This window comes from Patella vulgata, chromosome 4 (assembly GCF_932274485.2).
Source record: "Patella vulgata chromosome 4, xgPatVulg1.2, whole genome shotgun sequence".
Classification (NCBI taxonomy): domain Eukaryota; kingdom Metazoa; phylum Mollusca; class Gastropoda; family Patellidae; genus Patella; species Patella vulgata.
This window is the reverse complement of record NC_065882.2, coordinates 75,303,190-75,329,296: the sequence shown is the minus strand read 5'-3', so window position 1 is coordinate 75,329,296 and position 26,107 is coordinate 75,303,190. Positions and strand designations below refer to the sequence as shown.

Below are 26,107 nucleotides of genomic sequence, written 5' to 3'. Positions count from 1 at the left end.
GGACATTGGCAGGACGTTGTTGACGTTGACGTAACCTCTGTCCAAGCATGTCCCAGACATGCTCGATGGGGGAGAGGTCGGGACTCAGTGCTGGCCAAGGTAATGTGGTGATGTTCTGTTGTTGGAGGTAACCTGTAACGATCCTGGCCCTGTGACATCTTGCGTTGTCATCCTGGAAGATGAAACGGCGGCCATGACGTCGTGCGAACGGCACAACATGGACTGCCAAGATGTTGTCCCGGTAGTACTGGCCTGTAACACGCCCTGCAACAACATGTAAAGCCGTTCTTCCAGCAACTGTGATGCCTCCCCAAACCATAACAGAACCACCCCCAAATCGATCATGTCTGATGACGTTAACGTCTTGGAAGCGCTCGTTTCGACGACGCCACACCCTCCTACGTCTGTCCAAAAAATCAACAGTGAACCCTGACTCATCTGAAAACATCACATTGCTCCAGCGTCGATTATCCCAGTGTTGACGATCCCTACACCAACGACGTCTTGCCTGAATGTGATGATCTCTCAAACAAGGGATCACGCGAGGACGTCGGGCGCGAAGGTGACCCCTATGCAGTCGATTCCGAATCGTCTGGCCACTCACTCTCACACCAGTGTCTGTTTGAAGACGAGCGCTGATCTGATTTGCTGTGATGACACGATTTCTCAAGGCCAAGGTACGGATAAATCGATCCTGGGCTTGAGTTGTCGCCCTTGGTCGACCTGAGCGTGGTCTGTCCTGTACAGATTGTGTATCACGGTATCTGGACCATAGCCTGCTTATGACAGACTGAGAAACATTCATCGTCCGCGCCACAACCGCCTGTGTTGTGCCGATCTGTAGCATGCCAAGGGCACGTAACCTTTCATTTTGGGTAAGCCGACGCATATCAAAATTTGTTTTCTGGTCACTAAAACAATTAAACTGATGTTTCCACCCTGGAATTCAATGCCACAATGACTGTAACATTCAAAGTCAGAGTCGTGCAAATCTTGGGTTGGACCCCCATGATGATCCCAAGCATCACCTGCATTCCATGCGGTAGCTATTGGTGCGTTTGGGCGTCACATGTAACTGGAAATGTTTCTTCTGTTAGGTTCTATAGTGACTTTTTTCGTAGTCATTTGCATATTTTAGTATTATGCCCCCAAAATCAAATATCCCCTACTTTTTTTGAATAGTATATTATGGCTTTTGTGTTTTAAACAATATGGGGGGTTGGATGGCTGAATGGTAAGCGTGCGCGCTCTGTATCATAAATTCTGTCATTGAGTCGACTGGCGTGGTTTCGAATCCCCGGTTGTACGTGACAAGGAGTAGGGTCGCCTGTCCAACCTTGTGGGTTTTCTCCGGGTCCTCCGGTTTCCTCCCACTGCTTAAGAATCCTACGCGCAAGCGAATTATTGAAATAAAATTAAACCGTATGTTAGTCCCGAAATGACCTAGTTTGTGTCGAGTGGACGTTAAACCCCATTTCTCTCTCTCTCTCTTTAAACAATATTTTTATTCAGGATATATGAATGGAGTTGGAGAACGGGTTTAGTCTATGTAAAATTCATTTACCTGAGTATTATATAATTTTCTTGGGTTTTTGGGAGGTTTCTTTTTTGGCTTAGTGCATATGGGTGCAAAAAGCCGTTAGAAGAGAAAAGAAATAAAAAAGATGAGCTGTTGACGCGTGGATGGCATATTTTATACATCAATTCGTTTGCGTTTTTGATCTTTACTGTCAATAAACATCGTACACGGGATCGCCTATTATTGTTTGAAAACTACCAATATCTTCCCCTGCAGACAATACTTTAAATAACATCAAATTTAATCAATCGTGACTGTTTTAGCTTTGATTAGCACAAATGTATATGATCATCTGAATCCATTTAAACATGTGCAAGAGCTAATCTGTCCTTTGCATGTCTTTCTTTAGGCCTGAAATGTTATCTGAATTATTAATTAGACATTTAATGACCTCGCATATTTGGGGCCCTTTATTTGCAGTCTTGAATTTAAGTCATTTTTTGATGAATTGGGAAGAAAAACGGTCTCTGGATGTTGGTACTCAGGATATACCCTTAAAAGCACCATTTAATGTCCGTTTTGATATAGGATTGTAATGGTGTAGCGAGAGAGCGAGAAATGGTGTTTAACGTCCACTCGACACAAACTAGGTCATTTCGGGACTAACTCATGGTTCAATTTTTATTTCAATCATTCGCTTGCACGTAGGGATCTTTAGCAGTGGGAGGAAACCGGAGGACCCTGGGGAAGCCTCATATGTGTGATATCACAATGTGATCTTATTAATCCGTTTTAAAAATTGACGTCAAAGGAGGTATTGGATGTTTCTCTTTATAAAGCTCAGAGTGTATGTATGCCTACGTAATTTAGAGACGATGGTGGCATCATGCATTGTCAACTGACAAGAATCTGGCATCCCCCCCCCCCCTCTTGCAAAAAGTCCTGGATCCACCCCTGGTTAGATGAAATTCAATCCCTGGTAGTAGCACCACATAATTATACATGGAATTTAAAATTGCCACAAGTGTCTTGAAACTTAATGTTTGTTTAGGCCAAGGATGTCAAATTCACTTCCATTCAGGGGCCAAATGAACTAAAAGTTTAAATCAAGTGGGCAGGAGATACACAAAAACTATTTTATTGATTTATTTGACTAAAATCGCTACTTATTATAATGTAATTCAGTACATTGAAATGGATCAAATTAGCCAACTTAGATATCTATGACATACAGTACAGATGTCAGAGTCTTACTGAAACCGGAAAACAATTATAAATGATTTCCACCGCTAGTTTCTAAGAATTATCGACACATAATCCCCATATTATTGACACATCAATTTGTTGACATTTGTTCCACGGGTCACATTTAAACACTTGGTTTATGCCATATTTAATTCTTCACAGGGAACATAATATGAATTACTGATTCTGATCTTATCAATTGTTTAATGGTCGAGAGCGAGATATTAATCAATATATTGATGCTAAACAAGGATGTTAACCTGAGTATTGTTTCAATTTACAATACACATGTGACGTCATCCTTTGATGTTGGCCTACCATTATTTCAAATAATGTTACAGGCAATGTGCCAAGGGTACATTATGTATTGTTTAATGGTCGAGAGCGAGACATTAAGAAATAAATTGTAACAACAAGAGGGCCGTAGGCCCGAGTGTTTTTACAATATATTACGCAATTTCTTAAGCTCGAGACCATTAAACGACTTAGAATACAGACACTCCGAAGGTGCTTTTACAGCGAATCCAATATTTCACTAGTATAAATAATGTACGATTGGCAAATTGCCCGTACGATTAATTGCTCGAGACCATTAAACGACTTAGAATACAGACACTCCGAAGGTGCTTTTACAGCGAATCCAATATTTCACTAGTATAAATAATGTACGATTGGCAAATTGCCCGTACGATTAATTGCTCGAGACCATTAAACGACTTAGAATACAGACACTCCGAAGGTGCTTTTACAGCGAATCCAATATTTCACTAGTATAAATAATGTACGATTGGCAAATTGCCCGTACGATTATTTGAAATAATGGCACGCCGACATCACATCTGTATTTTAATTATACTTATTACAATATTGGACTTGTGTGACGTATTTCATTAATTTGCAGGTACTGGATGGTGTCTGTATTTTAAGTTGTTTAGTGGTCTCGTGCAATATCAATATATTACTTAATGTCTCGCACTCGACCATTAAAGATACATTATGGGAGATTAGATAAAGAGCTGGCAGTTCTCACTATAATAGATAAAAACTAGATAATGTAAAGGGAATTTGCTGAAATTTCAGTCAAATTGATCCACTATGAACCGAGATTTTAGCGATTGAATTTTCGAACTAGCCACGATCATCATTACTAATCGGTAGGATAAAAAAAAAACATAGTCTCGATTATCCATTTCATGATTTAATTATGAATGGAAGTCGAACAGCAAATCGGAACCTAATCCAATAAACATCGCAGGCTAGCGATGTAATCGAGAGTTAATTAATGTCTAATTACTAGTTTATATAACATTTCGGGTCTGAAGAAAGACCTGCAATAGGAAGATTTACCTCTTGCATAATGTTGTTTCAATATATTACGCAATGTCTTTAGCTCGAGACCATTAAACAACTTAAAATACAGACACTATCCCGCACGTGCTTTTTAATGAAATACGTCACGCTAGTCCAATATTTCATCTAGTATAGATAATCTACGATTGGCAAGTTGCCCGTACATTATTGGAAATAATGGTACCCCAACATCAAAGGATGACGTCACATCTGGTTTTTAATTCAGGATCGTGCACAGTGGTATATACTAGTCCCACAAATCTGGAGTTTTGAGGCGGTAGATTTGACCTGCCTTGAAATTGAACTAGAAAACTCAATGTAAAAAAGATCACTTTTGTCTGATTTTTTCAGGAACTGTGTGGTATTCAAAAATTACCAAGTGATAAAAGATTATATCATCTTCACTGGCTCCAAGTGCCGGAGAGAATTAACTTTAAAAATGTTAACTCTGACATACAAAACATTACCTAAAACAGCACTAAGATATCTTCAGAATCTCTTGACACACTACCAACCAAAAAGGTCACTGACATCCGAGAATAAATTATTGTTAGATGTACCGGTTTATAGGATGAAGAAATTTGGTTCAAAGACTTTTCAGTATAATGCATCAATTTTATGGAATTCGCTACCACCTTCCATTCGAAAATCAAGTGTGAAAACCTGGTTGTTTAGGCACTATAATTAACCCATGTGAACACTTTCATGCGCCTAGAGCATCCCCAAGTGGGATGAATTGTTGCGAAATATAAATTTTATTATTATTATTATAATACTATTAAAATAAATATATCATCAGCTATTTTTATTAGGTAAATGTAAACACAGTTCTTCATTAAAGTTCACATTGTTTGATATATAAAACTGTTCATCTAACTGTCTCCAGCTCTCTTCATTAAAATCAGGAAAAAATAACTTTATTTCCCTTCTAGCTGTTTCTTCTGAATCTGGAAATATGAAAGTTTAACATACATTATGCAAGTGCTAAATATGCCTATCAGGTCTTTCTTTAGGACTGAAATGTTATCTAAATAATTAATTAGACATTAATTAACTTATCCAGACCATAATCAACTCTCGATGCCATAGCTAGCCTGCGATATTTATTAGATTAGGATCCAATTTAATCATGAAATGGATAATCAAGACTATGTTTTTTTATCATACCAACTTTAGTAATGATGATGGAGTCTAGGTCGAAAATTCAATCGCTAAAATCTTGGTGCAGAGTGGATCAATTTGACTGAAATTTTCAGCAAATTCCCTTTACATTATCTAGTTTTTAAGTATTAAAGTGAGAACTGCCAGCTCTTTATCTAATCTCCCATAATGTATCTTTAAGTTTATACCTTGGAAGTCGTATCCAAACGAAATGAAACCAAATGGAATTTAACTTTCTGTATTTTGGCATTAATCGGGCCAATGAAGATCATAAGTCATGTAGTATGCTATCAGAGAAATTTTGTTCTCAAGAGAAGTTCTAAAGCTTATTATTATTTTGATTTTCCATCTGTCAAGAGATTTTTGACTTGCAGTCAATGAAAAGGGGTTCAACTTCATGCTTTTCTGCATCTACCGAGCCAGTGAAATGGACATTTACCATACAGTGTGCTATGAGGGAAATTTCGCCTGGACAGCCACGCTACAGCCTATGATTATTTCAATTTCAAACTTCCTGGAGAACATTAACATGCTGACAACAGTATACACAGGGTTTTTTGTTACATCCGAATGGCTAGACATTTTTCCTTGCCAGGAGACATACCCTAACATTTGCACTAAAGATGCTGAATTAAAAAAAACCCAGTTTTTGAGTGCATTCTCTCTATATAAAGATATCTAATTTGTAAAATTGTAGTTCATTAAAAAAGATCAAGTATATTATGCTTCCCATTTTTAAAAATCTAGAATTTTGAATTAAAGAAAACACAGTTTTTGATTTTGATTTTATTATCTCCATATAAAGATATCTAATTTGTAAAATTATAGTTCATTAAAAAAGATCAAGTATATTATGCTTTCTATTTTCAAAAATCTAGAATTTTGAATTAAAGACAACCCAGTTTTGATTGTATTCTCTCTATATAAAGATAACTAATATTGTAAAATTGTAGTTCATTAAAAAAAAATCAAGTATATTATGCTTCCCATTTTCAAAAATCTAGAATTTTGCAAACCTGAACCATGAGTACAGTTCCTGGTATCTGTCAGTCCAAATCTACCTCGAATAGAGTCTGGTTCATCATGTACAGTTCTACAATAAATAAAGGGAAATAACTATCATATTATAATAGTTATATTATTGCTATATTCTGCATTTTTTTGTACTGATTTCAAACAAAAAACTGCAAAAATTATAACCTAAAACATGGTGTCTTTTCAACATTTTTAAATTTTTTTAGTTCACTTGCTCAAATCTCATTCTTTTTTTCTTTTTTGCTTTTCTTTATCACATATCTTTGGAAGTAATTTCTGGAGTCATTACTTTATCTGACCAAACCCCTTGTGCTTTGATTTTAAAAACAAAATAATATGTATAATGAATTTAAAATTATTTGGTACATGTCATGACATCTTTTTTCTGTACACAGACCTCATAATTTTAAAACCTGGCTAGCTAGATCCCAGGATCCACCTTGTGCATATCCATTTAATATATGGATGTTTTAGAAATACAATTTAAAATTTGAGGTACATCATTGAGAGGTTGGGATATTCTACCCAGTAATGGGGGGTTGGATGGCCGAATGGTTAATGGTTGCGCCGTATCATAAAGATATGACATTAAGTCTACTGGTGTGGTTTCGACACTCCCGAGTAGGGTTGCCTGTCCAACCCCGTGGGTTTTCTCTCCGGGTTCTCTGGTTTTCTCCCACTGCTAAAGACCCCAACGCATGAGCGAATTATTGAAATAGAACTGAAACATATGTTAGTCCCGAAATAACCTAGTTTGTGTCGAGTGGACGTTAAACCCATTTCTTTCTCTCTTCTACTCAATAATATAGCAAGATCAACACCTACTTAAAAACTTTGGTTGGTCCCATTAAATTTCTCCAGTCCTTTATAGCATTCTCTTTAGCAAGTAGATGAGTCCATATTCTTCCACTGAAATTTTAAGCGATGCGGTTTTATTTCATTAAAGATACATTATGGGAGATTAGATAAAGAGCTGGCAGTTCTCACTATAATAGTTAAAAACTAGATAATGTAAAGGGAATTTGCTGAAAATTTCAGTTAAATTGATCCACTCTGAACCGAGAATTTAGTAATTGAATTTTCGGCCTCGCCTCGATTATCATTACTAAAGTCGGTACGATAAAAAAACATAGTCTTGATTATCCATTTCATGATTTAATCATGAATGAAAGTTGAGCAGCAAATTGGATCCTAATCCAGTAAATATCACAGGCTAGCGATTACATCGAGAGTTGATTATGGTCTGGATAAGTTAATTAATGTCTAATTAATAATTTAGAAAACATTTCAGGCCTAAAAAAAGACCTGCAATAGGCAGATTTAGCTCTTGCATAATGCATGTTTAAATACTCTGAAAAAAATAGTTCCTGTGTATATATACATTGGCAGCATGATAAAGATCAAATAAGAGTAGGCATCAGTGCCACTGTCAGGGGCCGCGGACATTATAATTAGACCACAATTAACTACGTTCTCTCAAGATCCGGGTTCTGCAATTGGAAGAACTCATATGATGGCTCTCATTCTAAATGGGATCTTTTGTCTACATCATCAGTCCATCAATATTTAAAATCCAGGCCCGCAGCTAGCGGGGGGGATTATGGGGGGGCAAGAGGGACACGTTGATTGTTGGCTTCGTATTGCATCCATTGGAAAAGGAGCCAAAGGCGCCCATTGGGGGAACCGATTCTTTTCCCAATGGGCAAAGGCACCATTGGGTGTGCAGATTTTTTCCAGGCGAGGTAGCTGTTCCTCTTGCCCCCCGCTAGCTATGGGCCTGAAATCAAACTGGTATTTTTATTCCCGAAGGTAACTCAGGTAATGTTTCTACTTTAATTCCTGAAGGTAACACAGATAATGCTGTTCATTTTGTATTTATATTCCACAAGGTATATGGTCTGTAACAGTGTCAAATGGTGTGGTGCTGATCCAGGTAGATGCATCTGAATGAGCTAGAGTTGCCTTCCTAACTTCAAAGACCTCTGGTTTTCTCGCACTGTGTAATCAATATAGTTCTGACTGAACCTACAATGTGGATGTTAAAACGCTATTTTACTACTCACCTTGACATAAAGTTGACAAGACGATTGTGGAAAAACTTTCCTGCAAGAAAATAAAATAAAACAAAAATATCATTTTATATTTTAAAAACCTATATAAATGGAAATAAAATGAAATGAAATGGGGTTTAAAGTCCTACTGTTCTGCTTCTAAACTGGGCTAATGAAGACGGGCATACGCCATACAGTGTGCTATGGGGGAGATTTTGTCCGGGCAGCGGCGCTACGGCCTACTCTTATATCGAATTCCAACTGCCAAGGGATCTTTTATGTGCACGCCAATGTGTACATGGGACCTCGGTTTTTCGTCCCATCCGAACGACTAGACAGCTGTCCTTGTCAGGCCCTTCGTCCTGCAGGGATCGAACACCCGACCTCCAGGCTAGTGAGCCAGCGTCTTAACCACTTAGCCACGTGATTCCTCCTCTATAAATGATATTTTCATCCAATCTGATTAAAATACAGATCTATATTTCGTTTCATTTTTATACGCCCACATTGAAATGTGGTCGTATTTTATTGTCACCCCTATTCATCCAGTGATCCGGCGTCCACAAGCATATTGGTCTTCGAAGGAATTATTAGTGAGCAGAAATTCGCCCATGTATCTGTTATCACTCGTCACTTCAGTTAGTTATGTAGAAGGATACCTCGTGTTTTCCTTTTGCATTCGTCACTTCCCTTTCTTGAAATCTTTGTTACGCATCTATTGTAGCAATGATCTCTGTGTTAAAATTATATTTGGAATGTGTTTAACCAGTTCTATCACCTATGTCATAATGGCTGACACCACTATTGTCCTTTAAGTCAAGTCTGATGTTTATTATGTTATAATATTTCAGCTGAAGCATGTTTGAATATCTTGTATTGTATGACAACAATAGAAATATAAAAATCCCACTCAACAGTAGTAGTACAGAGTACAGACAGACTTTAAGTACAGCTGAGAGGTGGTTTATCCTTCATAATGTTTCGGGTGATCACTTGTATTTGAACGGTTAGGCCCTACTTATAAAAGTAAATTATAACCTTGCCTTCATGTTCTTTATAGAATGTTTTTATCTGATGTTGTGACATTTGAAGATTTTGTGATCTAATAAAATAGAAATTATTCTCCAAGATCATCTTTCTTATATCCTGAAAAATAGATTCATCCACTTTCATTAGTGATCTAATAAAATAGAAATTATTTTTCAAGATCATCTTATTAACTCCCGAAAAATAGATTCATCCATTATCATTATTTTTCAATCAAATATTTAAAACTAATTAACAAAATTCCAAGCCCTTGTTTTTTACTAAACATCCAATCATAACAGTAACTATTCACCTCGCAATTATTAGTTTAAATCAAAATAAAAAAGTAAAACATTTCAGGCATTGCCCTGTGTTAATGTATGTAAAAATGAAAGTAGGGCATACACCAATATCAGAGTATGCCATCTCTTTGAATTAGTTAGTTTACCTGAACGATATGTGGCCGTGAAGTGACATCTGGCTTCAATATTGCCAGTGTCAATTGCAGTTGTCTTTTTGCCATTTATATCATCATTTTAATAGTTCTGAGTCTTATTTATAAACAGTTCATAAAATTTCATTACATCAACCGGATGCACATGTCTGCTAAAGGAAATGAGGTGTTACCAAAAATAATTTTGGTATCCATACGCCGTTAATTTTCTAAAAACAAATAATAATTTTTTCCCATTTATTGAAAAATGTTAATTAACAGCATTTTGAATGATGTGGTTGTTATAGAAAGATTTATAGATCTACTGTTTACAACAATTTTGGCAAAGAAATTAAAAGTTCGTTAACCTTAGAACTAGTTTGTCAAATGGTTATCATATCCGGTAGGTGTGGTTTGGCTCAGGAAGACGGTAAACAAAGATGAAGAGAAGACATTATATTACTTAATTTTCAACAACATAATTAAAGATGGCGAAATTTTTGAACACACAAGGTTTTATACTAATTGTTCTGGTATTGGTAAAGTTAACAGACTCGGTTGATGAACCAGAAATTGACTGTAAAGATCTTCTCATGGGACAGTATCCTTTTTGTCAGAGGAAATATGTTTTCCTACTTTCAATTTCCAGTCAGATACTGACATGTTTTCCCACGGTTTCTAGTCTTGCTAAAATATAAAGTGTTTTCCTGACAGAAAACTGCCCAGGGCTCAAATCATGGATATTCTATCAGTGGATAAACCTGGGCCTACAATTCCCTAAACGTGCTGTAACTGGCTCATTCGGAAACGAAATGAAATGGAGTTAAATATGACATTGCGCCAAACATAAAGGCTCATTCGGACCATGACGCATTGGGACCAGATTCTTGGCTCATTCAGACCAGATTCTTGGCTCATTCGGACCACAATACGACTCATTCGGACCATCTGAATGAACGGTTGACGATGCCGTTGATGTGTGGCTTCCATATCCATACACATGTAGGTGTGAGTCGATGGTCATGCCAAGGAACTTTGTCTGCGATTTAAATTCTTGTTTTGTGCGGTTGAGTCGAACAGCATTGTTACTGTCTTTCCTTCCTCCAGTATTTTGAATTCCAAGCCATTTTCCTATTCAGAGATTTGATCAATTGTAGCGAAAAATTTAATCGCAATAACATAGTTATAATTTTCCATAATATGCTCCTGGGTTACTGGTATTGATTTTAAAGGGCGTACATGGCTCTATTTTTTTTAATCTTGAAATAGACAAAAATGGTTCTAAAAGCACATATTAATATAATATGAATTTATGTAATGTGATTTATATTCAATTTTGGGAAAAAAAATTGTAATTTCTAATCAATTATGTTCGATAAAATATGCGAACATTTCAAATTGAACGGTAGTCGTTTACACCTGCTTAGTGATTTCAACATGTTTTTTAAATTATTAGTTTGTCGTTTGTGAATCCGCCTTTACTAATTCCTTCCACATCATGTTGTGTCACTTGTATGATATGTTTTTGTTTGTTCATTATAAAATGGCACCCAAAAGTCCGAAACCGTAGGGTACACAACTCGTGTACTGATTATAAAATGTTAATTGTGTCTTAAATATTGGATATTAGGATCCTATAGTTTAACGGCAAGATAACAACATCAATTCGTGTTTTTGATTTCAAATATTAGAGAAAATATTGAGTTAGAGACTTAGCTCCTTTAAAATGTGTATGTCTTATTGAAATTAACATAAATCGACATACCGGTAACTAAAAGCACAGATGGTCATGATATAGTCTAGATAAAACCCTTTTACACTTTGTTAAACATACACTATGCAAGAGCTAAATCTGCCAGTTGCAGGTCTTTCGTTAAGCCTGAAATGTTATCTAAATTATTAATTAGACATTAATTAACTTATCCAGACCATAATCAACTCTCGATGGCATCGCTAGCCTGTAATATTTATTGGATTAATTAGAACCTGGTCTGCTGCTTCTGATTAAATCAAAAAATGGATAATCATGACTATGTTTTTTATCACACCGACTTTAGTAATGATGATCGAGACTACATGTAGGCCGAAAATTCAATCGCTAAATACTTGGTTCAGGGTGGATCAATTTGATTGAAATTTTCAGCAAATTCCCTTTATATCATCTAGTATTGAACTATTATAATCAGAACTACCAGCTCTTTATCTAATCTCCCATAATGTATCTTTAAATGTGTAAATCTCAGTTTCTAGTAGGTATTATCAGCCTGATGGTGGTCCGAATTACCCATGAATGTGGTCCGAATAAGCTTTTACTTTTGGTCTGAATCAGCCATGGTCTGAAGCAGGTTATTTTCATCGTGCTCACCACAACCCCCTGAATTGTCTATAAGCTAAAGGATAAAATAGTTTCTGGATAATTAAAGTATGGGATTTTAATAACAATCATTTACGCCCTTCTCTGTGTAGAACAGTTAGAGACCTGGACTCTTAACCATACATTATGCAAGAGCTAAATCTGTCTATTGCAGGTCTTTCTTTAGGCCTGAAATGTTATCTAAATTATTAATTAGACATTAATTAACCTATCCAGACCATAATCAACTCTAGATGGCATCATTAGCCTGCGATCTTAAGTGGATTATGAGCTGATTTACTGCATAACTTTCCTGCACGATTTAATGATTAAATGGATAATCGAGACTATGTTGTTTTTCGTACTGACTTTAGTAATGATGATCGAGGCTAGGCAGAAATTTCAATCGCTTAGTTCTCGGTTCATAGTGGATCAATTTGAATGAAATTTTCAGCAAATTACCTTTATATTATCTAGTTTTTAACTATTATAGTGAGAACTGCCAACTCGTTATCGAATTTCCCATTATGTATCTTTAACTGGAAAAATTTCCTGGGTTTGAAACTCAGCCCCAGAGTTCACAAAGCATTCTTAAATTTCAGTAAGAATTTACTCAAAATTGTATGGCTTATTTTAACTAATATATAGCACATTATAAATTGTTTGTTGTTTTAATATATCAAATACATCAATAAAAATATATGTGCAAAGTTTTGTGTTTCTGGATCAAAGATATTTTTCATAAACAATGATTGAAAGTTGAGTAAATTCTTTGTGAACTCAGGGCCATATTTATTGGAGAAAATCTCAAGATTTTTCAAACCCACTTTCCACTTGTCTTGTCAGGGTTATTAATACATGCAGACCTCACAAGTAAATTGTTGGTTAGTTACATAGATGTATACGTTATGTTAATTAAGTAGTACATATTTCTAACTTTTGAAATACATATGTGAATGATCTGTCTTTATTCTGCCTTCAACAAAATCAGATATATTTGTGACGATCCTGTAATAGATACTGAAACTCAACAAGCCAGAAATTGTAGTCAGGAAACTAGAACTGTTCAAGGTAAATTCAACAAAAGCACTTTATTTTACAGATATTTTATTTTATTTTCATTAGAAAAACATTGTTAGAGGGGGTAAGACATTGGCTCGCTAACCTGGAGGTCCCATCTTCGGTCCCTGCATTGGCCGAGAAAGTTCATCAGGATTTTCCAGCATGGTTCCCCCTTGTCAGTGACAGTGGTACAGGACAGATGGCCTGGCAAGAGACAAGGTATAGTCGTTTGAAAGGGACCAAAAACCAAGATACTGTGTACATGTTTCCCTCATAGCACACTGTATGGCGTATGCCTGTCTTCATTAGCCCAGTCGGAGCAAAACAGTAGGACAATAAACCCCATTTCATTTCATATTGTTAGACAGGCTTAGAAGATCATTGTATACACTTCCCTCATAGCACACTCTATGGCGTATGCCCATCTTTATTAGCCCAGTCGGAGCAGAACAGTGGGACGATAAACCCCATTTCATTTAATATTGTTAGACAGGCTTAGAAGTTCATTGTATATCCAAGATTTTGTTAAGTATTCAAAATATAAAAGACTGTGAAGAGATTTTCTAATTATGATTTACCATTGAAGCTTGCTAGCAATGGCAATGTCTCGCACATAATAAAGCATACATGTAGGTAATATTCCCCAAGCAATGAATAAGACTTTATTAAAGTTTTAATCCAAGACACATTTTGGGTACAATTAAAATGAAATGGGTTTTAACGTCCTACTGGTCTGCTCCGACTGGGTTAATGAAGATGGACATATGCCATACAGTGAGCTATGAGGGAAATTTTGTCCGAGCAGTGGCACTATGGCCTATTCTTACATGTTTATCAAATTCCAACTGCCAAGAGATCTTTTACCTGCATTCCAATGTATACATGGGACCCCGGTTTTTCATCCCAATCAAACGACTAGACAGCTGTCCTTGTCAGGCCCTCTGTCCTGCACCACTGACAAGGGAAAAGCATGTCAGAAAATCCCGATGAACTTTCTCGGCCAATGCAGAGATCTAACACTTGACCTCCAGACTAGCAAGTTGAGTAAATTCTGAAATTAAGTCTGACAATGCTTTGTGAACTCTGTGTCTGATCTTGCCTGCACTGTAAAGAGATTCTTCCACCGATCTGCTGTACTTTTGTCACAGTCTTTGATTTCATTGTAATATTTATCTGGGCATACATCCTTAAATTATAATCTACAAGTTAACAATCAGATAGTAGATTGTGTTGGGTTTTTTTGTATATACTATGTATCCAAATGTCTAATACTCCTTAAACTATTCATTGCAGTGGCTTGTAGACCAGCCCCCAAAATTATCTGCAGTGGTCAAATTCATGATGGAATTACTATTGGTTTCTACAAAAATGTACCTTGTAAATGGGTGTAAGTATATTTTTTCTTTTAGTATCCATGTTAACTCCATGACTGAGAGAGAGAGGGAGAGAAATGGGTTTTAATGTCCATTTGACACAAACTAGGTCATTTTGGGACTAACATATGATTCAATTCTATTTCAATATGTGTTTGCAAATAATAGCACAGTGTATGGTGTATGCCTGTCTTCATTAGACCAGTCGAAGCAGAACACAAGGACATTAAACCCCATTAATATAATAGAAATTCCAGTAATTGATATAACGTGTGTTGATACCTGTACAAAATATTTCTACTTTATATTACAGAAATGGTGCCTCATTTGAAACAGCTCTACTTTTATCAGTATTTTTAGGGATGTTTGGAATAGATCGGTTTTATCTAGGATACCCAGCAATAGGTAAGTAATAAAACAAACCAAAATGGTAGTTCTGTGGATATGGTATTTGACTCGAGTCCTCACTGTTTATTAGCCCATGGTATATGTAAATATGGACACTCCAGTTTTGTGAAAAAATAATAGAGAAAAGTTATGTTTTTAAAACTCACTAGACTACCTCAACTCAAACCACCTGAGACAAATATGCATGCCGCTTGTTCAGTTTTAGGTGCTTGAGGGAGCAGTGATTTTGGACAGAGCAGATTAGTTAATTGGGGTTTTGCCATTTTGTCGTGACTGTTTTCTGTAATTAACAGAAAGATAATAGAAAGTAAAGGTTATATTCCACAAGCAACGAACTTGACAAGACTGTATAGAAGTAGTGTAGTTTTAATCCAGGACGTGTTCCTGTCTGGTTTTCCCCATGTCAGTGGTGCAGTGTACACATTGGCATGTACATGTAAAGAAACCCTTGACAGTTGGAATTCGAAATAAGAGTAGGCTATATTGCCAATGTCTGAGCCAAGTTACCCTCATAGATCACTGTATGATATATGCCCATCTTTATTAGCCCAGTTAGTGCAGAAAAGTAGGTTGTTAAACCCCATTTTATTTCAGATCTGTAGTATAAAAACTAGAGTGAGAATAATTCTGTCTTTATTTCAGGTTTGGTCAAGTTTGGTACATTAGGTTTTATGTTTTTAGGACAATTGGTGGATATTCTATTAATAGCAACACAGGTAAACACATGTATAAATTATATCTTATAGATTCGTTCATTTCTGTAGTCATGGAGACCCTGGTGGTTCTGTGAGTATGCGATGTCTCACTAAACAGGAAGTCCTGGGTTCACTCTAACGGTGTTGAATAAGAAAGTTCTTCACAATTTCCCAACCAGATTTCACAGAATTTAACATGAAACACATTCAATACAGTTGAGTTATGTAAAAAACGGTGGCTAAGTGGGTAAGACGCTGGCTCGCTAACCCGGAGGTCGCGTGTTGGGCCCCTGCATTGGCCAAGAAAGTTTGTTAGGATTTTCCGACATGGTTTCCTCTTGTCAGTGGTGCAAGACGGAGAGTCTGACAAGAACTGCTCTCTAGTTATTCGGATGGGACAGAAAACCGAGGTACCGAGCAAAATTTCCCTCGTAGCACGCTGTGTGGCGTATGCCCATCTTCATTAGTCCAGTCGGAGCAGAACAGTAGGACATTAAACCCCATTTCATTTCATTTCACTTTTGATAAGCTGACAAAATGAAATGGAATTAACATCCTACTGTTCTGCACCAATCAGGCTAATGAAGACAGACATTTTGAAGTGTAAACCATTCTAACTGGGTTATTTATATTGCTCAAGGCCATGAGGACAAAAATGGGGATAAAGGTCGGACAAACAGTAATATGTAGAAGTATGGTTTAGAGCCTGTTAATTAACAAAACATTAAACCCTATTCTGATGATAAAAGGGAGTTGAGTGGTCAAATGGTCTAATGTGTGTGCTTTAGATCATAAGGTCTATCATCAAGTCAAGTGGCGTGGTTTTAATCCCAAGCATGACAAGGAGAAGGGTCAGCTGCCCAACTACTTAGTGGGTTTTCTCTGGATGGGACAAAAAACTGAGGTCCCGTGTATACAGTGGCGTGCAAGTAAAAGATCCCTTGGCAGTTGGAATTCGATATAAGAGTAGGCCATAGTGCTGCTGCCCAGGCAAAATTTCCCCATAGCACACTATATGCCCGTCTTCATTACCCCAGTCGAACTTTGAGTCCCATTTCATTTCATTAGGCCCCAGATGAATTTGTTTTTGTGGTATAGACAATTAACCCCATTTCTTTCCCTTCCTGTTGATAAAAATCTTTTTTATTATGTATTTCAGATGTTGGGACCAGCGGATGGATCAAATTACTTAATACATTATTTTGGTGCCGTTCTATCTCGAGTTGTGGTGGACAATACAACATATATTAAACCTCAACAATATGATGGATACTGACAGACATGGAAATAACGATTTTAGTTTTAATGGACAAAATATCAGATACTCTCAACTAGTACCTACCAGTTTGAACTCATTGTAGTGCTGGGTATTGCGATTCAGGTACTATGATACGATTCGTTTTACGATTCATAACCAGGTCAATATTTACAACAGGATAAATGAATAATTGATATTTTTTAGTCCTGTCGATGTGGAAGAAATAACACGATATTGATGTGGATCAAAATAAGAACCAAAACAATTTACGGGTGTCTGTGTACCTATGAATAATGTGTGACATGAATACTTCAGAGAGACACGATACTTACTGAAGTGACCAAAAAACATAAAAAAATGAATCACGATACATTGATTCAGCATCTCACGATACATTGATTCAGCATCTCACGATACATTGATTCAGCATCTCACAATTTAATACACGAATCGTGAGAAGGTGAATCTCGATACATCTATTCTACTATATATCGTGTCAGCACTATGTCAATAAAACACAGAAAAAGACATGTCAGTGCCAGAAAAATCTTGATCGGCACCATTCGATTCGTGCCTAACAAACAATGAATCTGTGCCTGACGATTCAGTGACAATTGTCTTGTTTCCAGAATTGGTCGTCTGAAAATATCAATCTGTAAAGTTAATCAATTTGGACACTGTTAAGTAACTCTTCCAGATCTTACAGAAGTTTGTGTACAAGGTGACAATGTTGTGTTAAATGGATATTAAACCTTTATTCTCGATCTCCCTACTGTCTGCTTGGTATAGTCTATTGTCAGGTCATTCGGGCATGTTGGAATTTCTCAAACTTGTTTGACCTATCAGATGTTAGTGTGCAATGTTTATTGCTGAACACAAGGATAGCTGATCGGTGTGGTCATGATAGACAAGCTATGTGAATACCTTTTAAAACAAGCTTTTGGTAATGTCTGTTCTTCTTTATTAGGGTTAGACGTCACATTATCAGAATTCTAAATAGAAGGTAAACAATCTCGCAAACCCGCCTGACAACAGATTGTCCCATAATGCTTTTTTCATTCCAATATACATGTAATTCAAACTTTTCATAGTTTTAATGCATTTGACAGTAAGTGCATATTCTTAAATCAATCAGTATAATATAGGTATGTTCATTGTTCGTGGAAACAAATAAACCACTTTCAGTATAGTTTTATGGACTGTTACATGTATTATATTGTAATGTAGTACTTTATTCACAAACACAGGAATCCAAGTCTTTTTCATTTAATTCATTATGTAAATACACTCTAAATTTTGTAAATATGACATATTTTTTTTATACTTAGACAGGCATTGTTGTCCTAGTAACTAGGAAGCCCCATTGTCGATCCCATGTTGTCCTTGCGATTTTCCAGTCTGGCATTCCCATTTCAGAGGTGGAGGACAGCAAGCCTGACAGGACGAAAAGTGTCTAGTTTTTTGGATTAAAGCAAAAAACAAGGTGCACCCATGTAGTCGTTGGTACTATACAGTGCACAAATTTGGAATTTGATTAAGAGGAGTCACCATTGTAACTATCATTATTTTGCTGTATAAAATATACTTTAAATATACATTTTCACTTCATTAAAGCCACTGAACGTCATATGAAATCTTCAGAGAATATCTAATTTATTACAGCTTATATCACACTTCAGAATAATCAAACTGATAATTTAAAGGAGGAAAGTCTTTAACTCAATATCATCCACAGTCTTCGACATTGCAAACACGACTTCAGGGGCGGATCCAGAAGGGGCGTTGAGGGCAAACAGGGTGTTAGATGCTTCTCTTTAAAAAGATCTGTGTGTAGTATGCCTACGTAATTTGGAAATGATGATGGCAACATGCATTATCAACTGTCAAATTTCCTCAACAGGAACCATGCAAACCCCCACCTGCAAAAATTCCTAGATCCACCCCTGGACTTATTGGTCAATTTAAATCAACATTGATGTTGTTATCTTACCATGTTATCTGATGTCCAATATTTAAGACAAAATGGAAATTTAAAAATTGGCACATAATGAAGCGACTCGATGAACGAGGCTACACATATTCCATGTAGGATAATACTACAGGTGTAGACTGGAATATCTAGACGCCAAAGATTGCCATTCAATTTGAACTTTTCACATATTTCGCCGAACATAACTGATTAGATATCATAGTAAAAACAGAAATGGTTGAATGTAAATCAGTTTATATACGTTCATATTACATTATTATGTGCGCTGCGACCCATTTCAGTCCATTTCTAGGTCCCAAATATTAGCGATTAGCTCCTTTAATGAAGAAAACAAAACCAGCAGTGGATAATCTCCCATCTTAGTTTCAATGCCGGGATTAAAAGATCCCTTTCAAAAGACTTTATTTATCCAACACTTATAGGTGCTGTCGCTGGCCTGCTTTGCTAATATCGTTTGTAGAAGAAGCAAAATTTTCAATTCATCATTTATTTTTGGATGCTGAACAGAATTGAACCATTTTGTACCGATATTGCTTTTAGAGATCAACTTTCAGATGATTATAGTTTGCAAAGGTTTCAAATTCTCTCCAATGACGATTGGCGGCTATAAACTTTTGAATAGAAAAAGAAGTGCTGAATGAATGGAAGTTTATCCTTGATATTATAGCCATCAGTGGCGGATTAAGCTCCACCAAGGCCTGAGGCGGCAGTTGCTGGAGGACCTAAGTTTTTAAATAGGGCCTATTTAAAATGGCGTGGGTCTATTTAAAATGGCGTGGGCCTAATTAATTTCGGGTCAGGGCCTATGTTGATTCCCGTTGGGCCTAAACCCAACCCCCCTAACATTCATTGTCTATGCGTTTTTAATCGTATCAGACAAGTCTAAAAAAAATTTTTTTACAAAATCTTTGGGCCTGAGGCTGCAGCCTCATCAGCCTCACTGATAATCCGCTACTGATAGCCATGTGTAAAAATATGTTGTATTATATATGTACTGTTAGTTATTACTGATGATATATATAATGTATATTATAACTGTATCTTCTGGTCAGTGAATATGTAAATATCAGATATTATGTAGTATTAATATAATTGTAACATATTTACATTAATATTCAATGTTATTGGTTGTCATGTGATCAATCTGATTAAAATACAGATCTATATTCCATTTCGTTTTTTTTTATACTTTCGATGGCCTACGCTACATGAAGATCTGACTGGTTGTAGTGGGAGGTCGCTTCAAGGGTCATACACCTGACTTTTGATCCTATGACATCAAATATTTAGTTAATCAATAAGCGTTGATGTTTCTAGTGGGTTGGTTACCCACAGTTCCGTGCATCTCACTCCATCATCCAGAAAGCGGGTTATATAACAACTCTTCCAGATCCCATTGTAGTAAAACGAAATTTTGAACTATAAAAAATGAAACAATATAGGATATGTGTTTTAATGAGGATGGGCATGTGATGTACTGGAGTTTCTAGACAAAAGAATGTAGAGAAAGTATATATTACACAAGAGTTTTGTAAAGTTCCTGGATCGTATAATGGAGGCAGACCACCATTAAATTCCACCCCACAGTACCCACAAATTATAGTCCTTCTATGTATAGCAATTCCCCCGCTCTTGCTTCTCCCCTTTTGCATGCCCATTTGTGGTCTAGCATGGACGAAGAGGGTTTGAATTAACATTTTCTGCCAGGTTTTGGTAAATATATATGATTTAGAGGCGGAAGGATAACAGAGTTAACAGGTTGGTTATATGTACAGTGATATGTACAGCAAATAGTTACATGTTTTTAGTATGATACTTCAGGGTTGTACATCTCAAAATATTGGTGCAAAGACATGACGTAGTGAAAAATATTAGCCCAACGAAAATTTAGTGAGAAATTGAAACCGGGCAAAGAGACCAGAATTAAGATTGAGGTCAATGGGGAAATTAATGGTGGTCTGCATCCTGTGTTGATTGAAGTGTAGTAACCTCCCTTTATGTATGTGAGAAACGGCTTATTTTAGGCGTTTTTATCGACCACTGATTAGCCAAAGTGATTTGCATTCAATCATATTTTCATCTTTAACGTCAATCTAATTCAAATTGGTTACCCTAATCAACGAATTTATCGACACCGATTTCCGAAGCGATTACATCAAATCGCCAAATCACTTCAGGGTGCGATTTGATCGGGTGATCACGTGTTTTTTCAACTGTGTCCAGCCACAACAATTGTTTACAGCTATAATCGGAGCATTTAACGAACTCGCCAAAGTAATTTAAAATCGACTATACTGTCACATGACATCTCCACTAAATTCAAATCGATTTGGCAAGTCGATAAAAAGGTCTTTAGTCTATTAGGGATTAGGTCACCCTATTCTGTGAAACAAAATGATATGGGGTTTATTGTCCTGTGGCGCTGCACTAACTACCAATTGAGAACAGCATGGGTCATACTACGAGGAAAGTTTTACCCTGGACAGCGGCTTTTCACCTATTTGGGTAGGCCTCAGTTTTTTGCTTTAATCCGGAAAACTAGACACTTTTCTTCTGGCCAGGCTTGCTGTCCTCCACCTCTGACAAAGGAATACAAGACTGAAAATCATTAGGACAACGATCGGGCTTCCTAGTTACTAGGACAACAGCCGCTGTCTAACTTCTCTGGTTATTTTATCTTTGGGTGACGTATTGTTCATTTTCATTGCTTGTTACTATAAAGCAATGGTAAGTTGATACCGTTGACTATTGAAGATGGGCCTTTTAGTAATGACAATTAGTAATCGATTTAAATAACGTAATTAATAAACCATGGACACTTTTTTGATAATAAAAATGTATATATCCAACTTTCGGGTATTCGCAGAAATCAACTATATTTGTTCTGGAGTGTAATGGACTTGGAAGAGTCCCTGGAGAATGTTTTTAGTCCTCCAATGGAACTATTTACAGAGACTGTATATCTTGACTAGTATCAAATTTGACGAGATCTTGTACCCATGTGGGGGGGTTGGATGGACGAATGATTAGCGCGTGTGCGCTGTATCATTAGGTCTGTCATGGAGTCAACTGGCGTAGTTTCGATTCTCCGGTTGTACGTGACAAGCAGTAGTGTGGTCTGTCAAAACTCGTGGGTTTTCTCCGGGTCCTCCGATTTCTCCCCACTGCTATAGACCCCTATGCGCAAGCAAATTATTGAAATAAAATTGAACCATATGTTAGTCTAGAAATGACTTAGTTTGTGTCGAGTGGACGTTAACCCCCCCCCTCTCTCCCTCTCTCTATCTCTCTCTCTCTGTCGGGCCGTAGCCACAAGGTGGCTAAGCCCCCCCCCCACAAAAAAAAAAAAAAAAAAATTAAATTCGAAATAGCCCCCTTAAATATTTCGCCGACAATAATGATTTTTTAGGAGTGTTCAAATTGGTAGGCGACTCGTAGGCTCGTAGCATGGTCCACCGAGGCCTGCATGTCATCATCACCTCCAGACCCTCTCGACACTCTCTACTACCTTCAAGATGATATCTGCGGGAGGAGTCGAGGAAGGAAAATTCAGCCATAAAACCCTGCCTGAGGCACTTCAATTTGAGGCCCAGGAATGCACTCAGATGCGAGGCCACATCCTCAGCCCCTCCAAAAAATTCCATAGCCCCACCAAATTTTACGAGCTGGCTACGGGCCCGCCCTCTCCCTCTCTCTCTCCCTCTCTCTTGTACCGATGTGTACTAGTAAGTGCAGTCACACTATCAAGAGTATGTTCCAATACTTTATGCAGAATATCTTCCTGGTATGCGTCTAGTACATGTCGTTAATTTCCAGTTTCTCAAAATTTATGAGTTTCATTTTGTTCCACGAATTCCATAACGTTAACTGACACTGAGTAAAAAATAAAAGTAATGGTATGGCGATTAATGTCTGATAATCGTAGGTTACGTGCCAGAAAGGTCTGAATCTACCCTAGCTATACGTAGATTAATAGTGTTATAATATACATCTTTTGTCGGGATATTTCATTGAATTTAAGGGAAACGACAATACTTTTAATAAATATATCTCGAGGCATCTAATGAAGAGATATCTAATGAACTTTATTGCGTCATTTCCCACTATATTTGCCTCCTTTGGCACCAAAGCATGGTTTAAAACTAGTCGTGTTTTTCTTTTCTTTTTTTTTTTTTTTTTGATAAGGAGCCACGCTGGCTAAGTGAGTAAGAAGCTGACTCGCTAGCCGGTGTTGGCCGAGAAAGCCCATCGGCGTGGTTTCACATGTCAGTGGTGCAGGTTTCCCATGTCAGTGGTGCAGGACGGAGGGTCTGACAAGGACAGCTGTCTAGTCGTTCGGGTGCTACAAAAAACCTAGGTCCCCGTAAAAGATCCTTTGGCAGTTGGAATTTGATATAAACGTAAGTCTGTATGTTTTATGATTAAATTGAGCAGTGGAACCTTGAGTGGCAAATCTGTTCCCTACAATTCAGTTGAGAATATTTGAAAGTTTATATCCATTCTGTGGCAATGTTTAATGATATTATCTAAAAGTACAAGAAACATTTGTAAGTAAGTAAGTAAGCATGTACTGTCTATTGTTTAGCATATAACTATTTCTATTGTTGAACCATCTAATTCAATTCATCCGCCCACTTAATAAGAAATCTGAAGGTCAAGTAATTTGTGATCGGCTTGTCTCAATGTGGTGCATCTTCAGCTAATGTCGCAGTAGTACAAGTGCCATTTCCGCGTACTTTTACACACCAAAATTACCGATTATATCTAATAAATTTACGATTAGACACGACTTATACAGTAAGTCCTATAACAAAATTGTACATGTAGTTGGTAATGGCTGGTATCCTCTCATCAGCGCAACAGCCTGGTCATTTTAATGCCAGCGTTTTAATATGGTCAGGTGTCAAATTGCAGGAGAATATTTTCCGGACAAGTAGGAATTGGCTATGACAAACCCCGAATCTTTAAAACTAATAAATTATACAAAAGTACGTGTTAGCTAATTTAACGTTTACGTTTTCCAGAAATGCCGGCACATAGCCATCAGAGGATTTTCCAAGAGAGAGCGAGAGAGAGAGAGAGAGAGATGGGGTTAACGTCCACTCGACACAAACTAGGTCATTTCGGGACTAACATATGGTTCAATTTTATATCAATAATTCGATTGCGCTTATGGGTCTTTAGCAGTGGGAGGAAACCCGAGAAACACGAGGTTGGACAGGCGACCCTACTTCTTGTCACGTACAACCGGGGAATCAAAACCACGCCAGTTGACTCAATGATAGACCTAATGATACAACGCGCACGCGCTAACCATTCGGCCACCTAACCCCCGAGTTTCGAAGAAAGTTGTATTTCTGAATTCCTGAAATAAATAAGGTGTATTATATATGCTTATACGGCGGGAAATAAATATTTGATTAAAATGCCAAACACGACTATAATAAAATTACAATATGAAATAACTGAGGTTTAACGTCCTACTTTTCTGGAACGACTGGGATGATGAAGGCGGGCATACGTCATACATTTTGCTATGAGGGAAATATATTTACCCAGACAGCGGCTCAACAGTGTTTTACGTACACGCCATCGTGTACACGGGACCTCAGTTTTTCGTGTCACCCGAATGACTAGACGCTGGACAGGGGGAAACCACGTTGGGAAATCCAAGAGAACCTTCACAACCGGCACCGGGATCAAACCCCGCCCATCCTGGTTACGTCTTACTCTCTGAACTACCGCGGCAACACCGTCCACACTGGGTTCCAGCACGGGACATTTCGTATGTAATATCTACAACATTGACAATTAATAGATTAATTACGGTAATTAAAATTTAAGCTGCTGATGATGCACGATGATAATTAATTTATCCCTGGTACGAGTTTGCCGGGCTACAGACCGACATGTTTGTCTTCATGTACGGTACAAAGTAAGCTCCTGGGGGACTATAGTTGTACTGAACATGGAGTCTGGAACCGTCTTCAGGTTGCTGTTGTTGGTTCCTGTTTTTCTGTGCTTGATGAACGTCGCCAACAGGTAAAGATTGCAACATTTCTTCTTCTGATAAACTAATAATAGGATGCCATATCTATATTTAAGACAAATATAAGATAATGACACGGTCAGGTCTAAATATTAAGGCCACTTGCAGATTTCGTTAAGGTCGCGAGCTGTAAATAGGGTTAGTGCACGTGATGGTTGACAATTTTGTGGGTTAGAGCTAGGGTCGGGGTTAACGCAAGCCCTGTTTATATTTCGTGACCTTGAAGAATTCTGCAGGTGGCCTTAATATTTAGAGCTAGTCGTAATAACACAAACGTGCTCAACATCATAGTGATTCCCTTACGGGACATTCAGCACCTAAAAGCGAATCTTGACTGCCAAGACAAGAAGCCGTTCCATATACACCAAACTTAAGAAAACTGGTTAATTAGGGCGGATAGAATCTTGTAATCGTTTATCCATGACAAACGCAAGTATTTTGAAGTCCTGTTATACATTTTAAAATAAATACAGTTTCCATGTGAGGTTGACCTTCAACCCTTCAAGCTGCGCTATGCAAGAACACAATTAAGTAATTACTTCTAGTAAAAACTGAGGCCCCGAGTTCACAAAGCATTGTCAGATTTAAGTTAAGAATTTACTCAAATTTCAATCACTGTTTATGAGAAATATCTTTGATCAAGAAACACAAAACATTGTACATAGATTCTTATTGATGTATTTGATACATTAAAACAACAAACGTTTTATAAAGGGCTATTATATTTTAAATTTTAGTTAAATTAAGGCAAACAATTTTGAGTAAATTCTTAACTTAAGTCTGAGAATACTTTGTGAACTCGGCACCCGATTAAATTTGTCCTATAAATCGGTGAATTTATTTCTGCATAAGTCAGATTATAAGGCTTGCACTGTATCATGCAAAGAGAGAGAGAAATGGGGTTTAACGTCCACTCGACACAAATTAGGTCATTTCGGGACTAACATATGGTTGAATTTTATTTCAATAATTCGCTTGCGCATAGGGGTCTTTAGCAGTGGGAGGAAACCGGAGGACCCGGAGAAAACCCACGAGGTTGGACAGGCGACCCTACTCCTTGCCACGTACAACCGGGGATTCGAAACCACGCCAGTCGACT

General features: G+C 37.2%; 3 protein-coding genes across 3 annotated transcripts in view; 2 read left to right on the top strand and 1 right to left on the bottom strand.

The window, feature by feature from the left end:
* Nucleotides 1-2,649: 2,649 nt before the first annotated feature.
* Nucleotides 2,650-10,002, bottom strand: LOC126819318 (nucleoside diphosphate kinase 6). The gene is made up of 6 exons (XM_050547305.2): nt 9,836-10,002; nt 9,400-9,507; nt 8,374-8,408; nt 7,136-7,219; nt 6,292-6,368; nt 2,650-5,061 (listed from the first exon to the last, which is right to left on the bottom strand). Exons 1-6 carry the CDS (start codon nt 9,908-9,910, stop codon nt 4,910-4,912), a joined length of 531 nt encoding a protein of 176 aa, XP_050403262.2. The 5' UTR covers nt 9,911-10,002; the 3' UTR covers nt 2,650-4,909.
* Nucleotides 10,003-10,234: 232 nt separating this feature from the next.
* Nucleotides 10,235-20,128, top strand: LOC126819315 (TM2 domain-containing protein CG10795). Its single transcript, XM_056100523.1, has 6 exons — nt 10,235-10,421; nt 13,165-13,244; nt 14,529-14,622; nt 14,922-15,013; nt 15,659-15,732; nt 16,871-20,128. Exons 1-6 carry the CDS (start codon nt 10,309-10,311, stop codon nt 16,985-16,987), a joined length of 570 nt encoding a protein of 189 aa, XP_055956498.1. The 5' UTR covers nt 10,235-10,308; the 3' UTR covers nt 16,988-20,128.
* Nucleotides 20,129-24,849: 4,721 nt separating this feature from the next.
* The window catches only part of LOC126818061 (alpha-2-macroglobulin), a 54,491-nt gene continuing 53,233 nt past the window's right edge, over nt 24,850-26,107 (top strand). Inside the window, exon 1 of the mRNA XM_050545238.2 lies at nt 24,850-25,001. Within this exon, the coding sequence (XP_050401195.2) occupies nt 24,928-25,001 (74 nt within the window). The 5' untranslated portion in view covers nt 24,850-24,927. The remainder of the gene's footprint in view (nt 25,002-26,107) is intronic.

Coding starts and splice junctions, on each gene's coding strand:
- LOC126819318 (XM_050547305.2), bottom strand. CDS start 9,910: ATGGCAAAAAGACAACTGCAATTGACACTGGCAATATTGAAGCCAGAT. Junction 9,508..9,835: donor CACGGCCACATATCGTTCAG/GTAAACTAACTA, acceptor TCTATTTTTCAG/GATATAAGAAAGATGATCTT. Junction 5,062..6,291: donor GAACTGTACTCATGGTTCAG/GTTTGCAAAATT, acceptor TCATATTTCCAG/ATTCAGAAGAAACAGCTAGA.
- LOC126819315 (XM_056100523.1), top strand. CDS start 10,309: ATGGCGAAATTTTTGAACACACAAGGTTTTATACTAATTGTTCTGGTA. Junction 10,422..13,164: donor AAAGATCTTCTCATGGGACA/GTATCCTTTTTG, acceptor CAACAAAATCAG/ATATATTTGTGACGATCCTG. Junction 15,733..16,870: donor TTCTATTAATAGCAACACAG/GTAAACACATGT, acceptor TATGTATTTCAG/ATGTTGGGACCAGCGGATGG.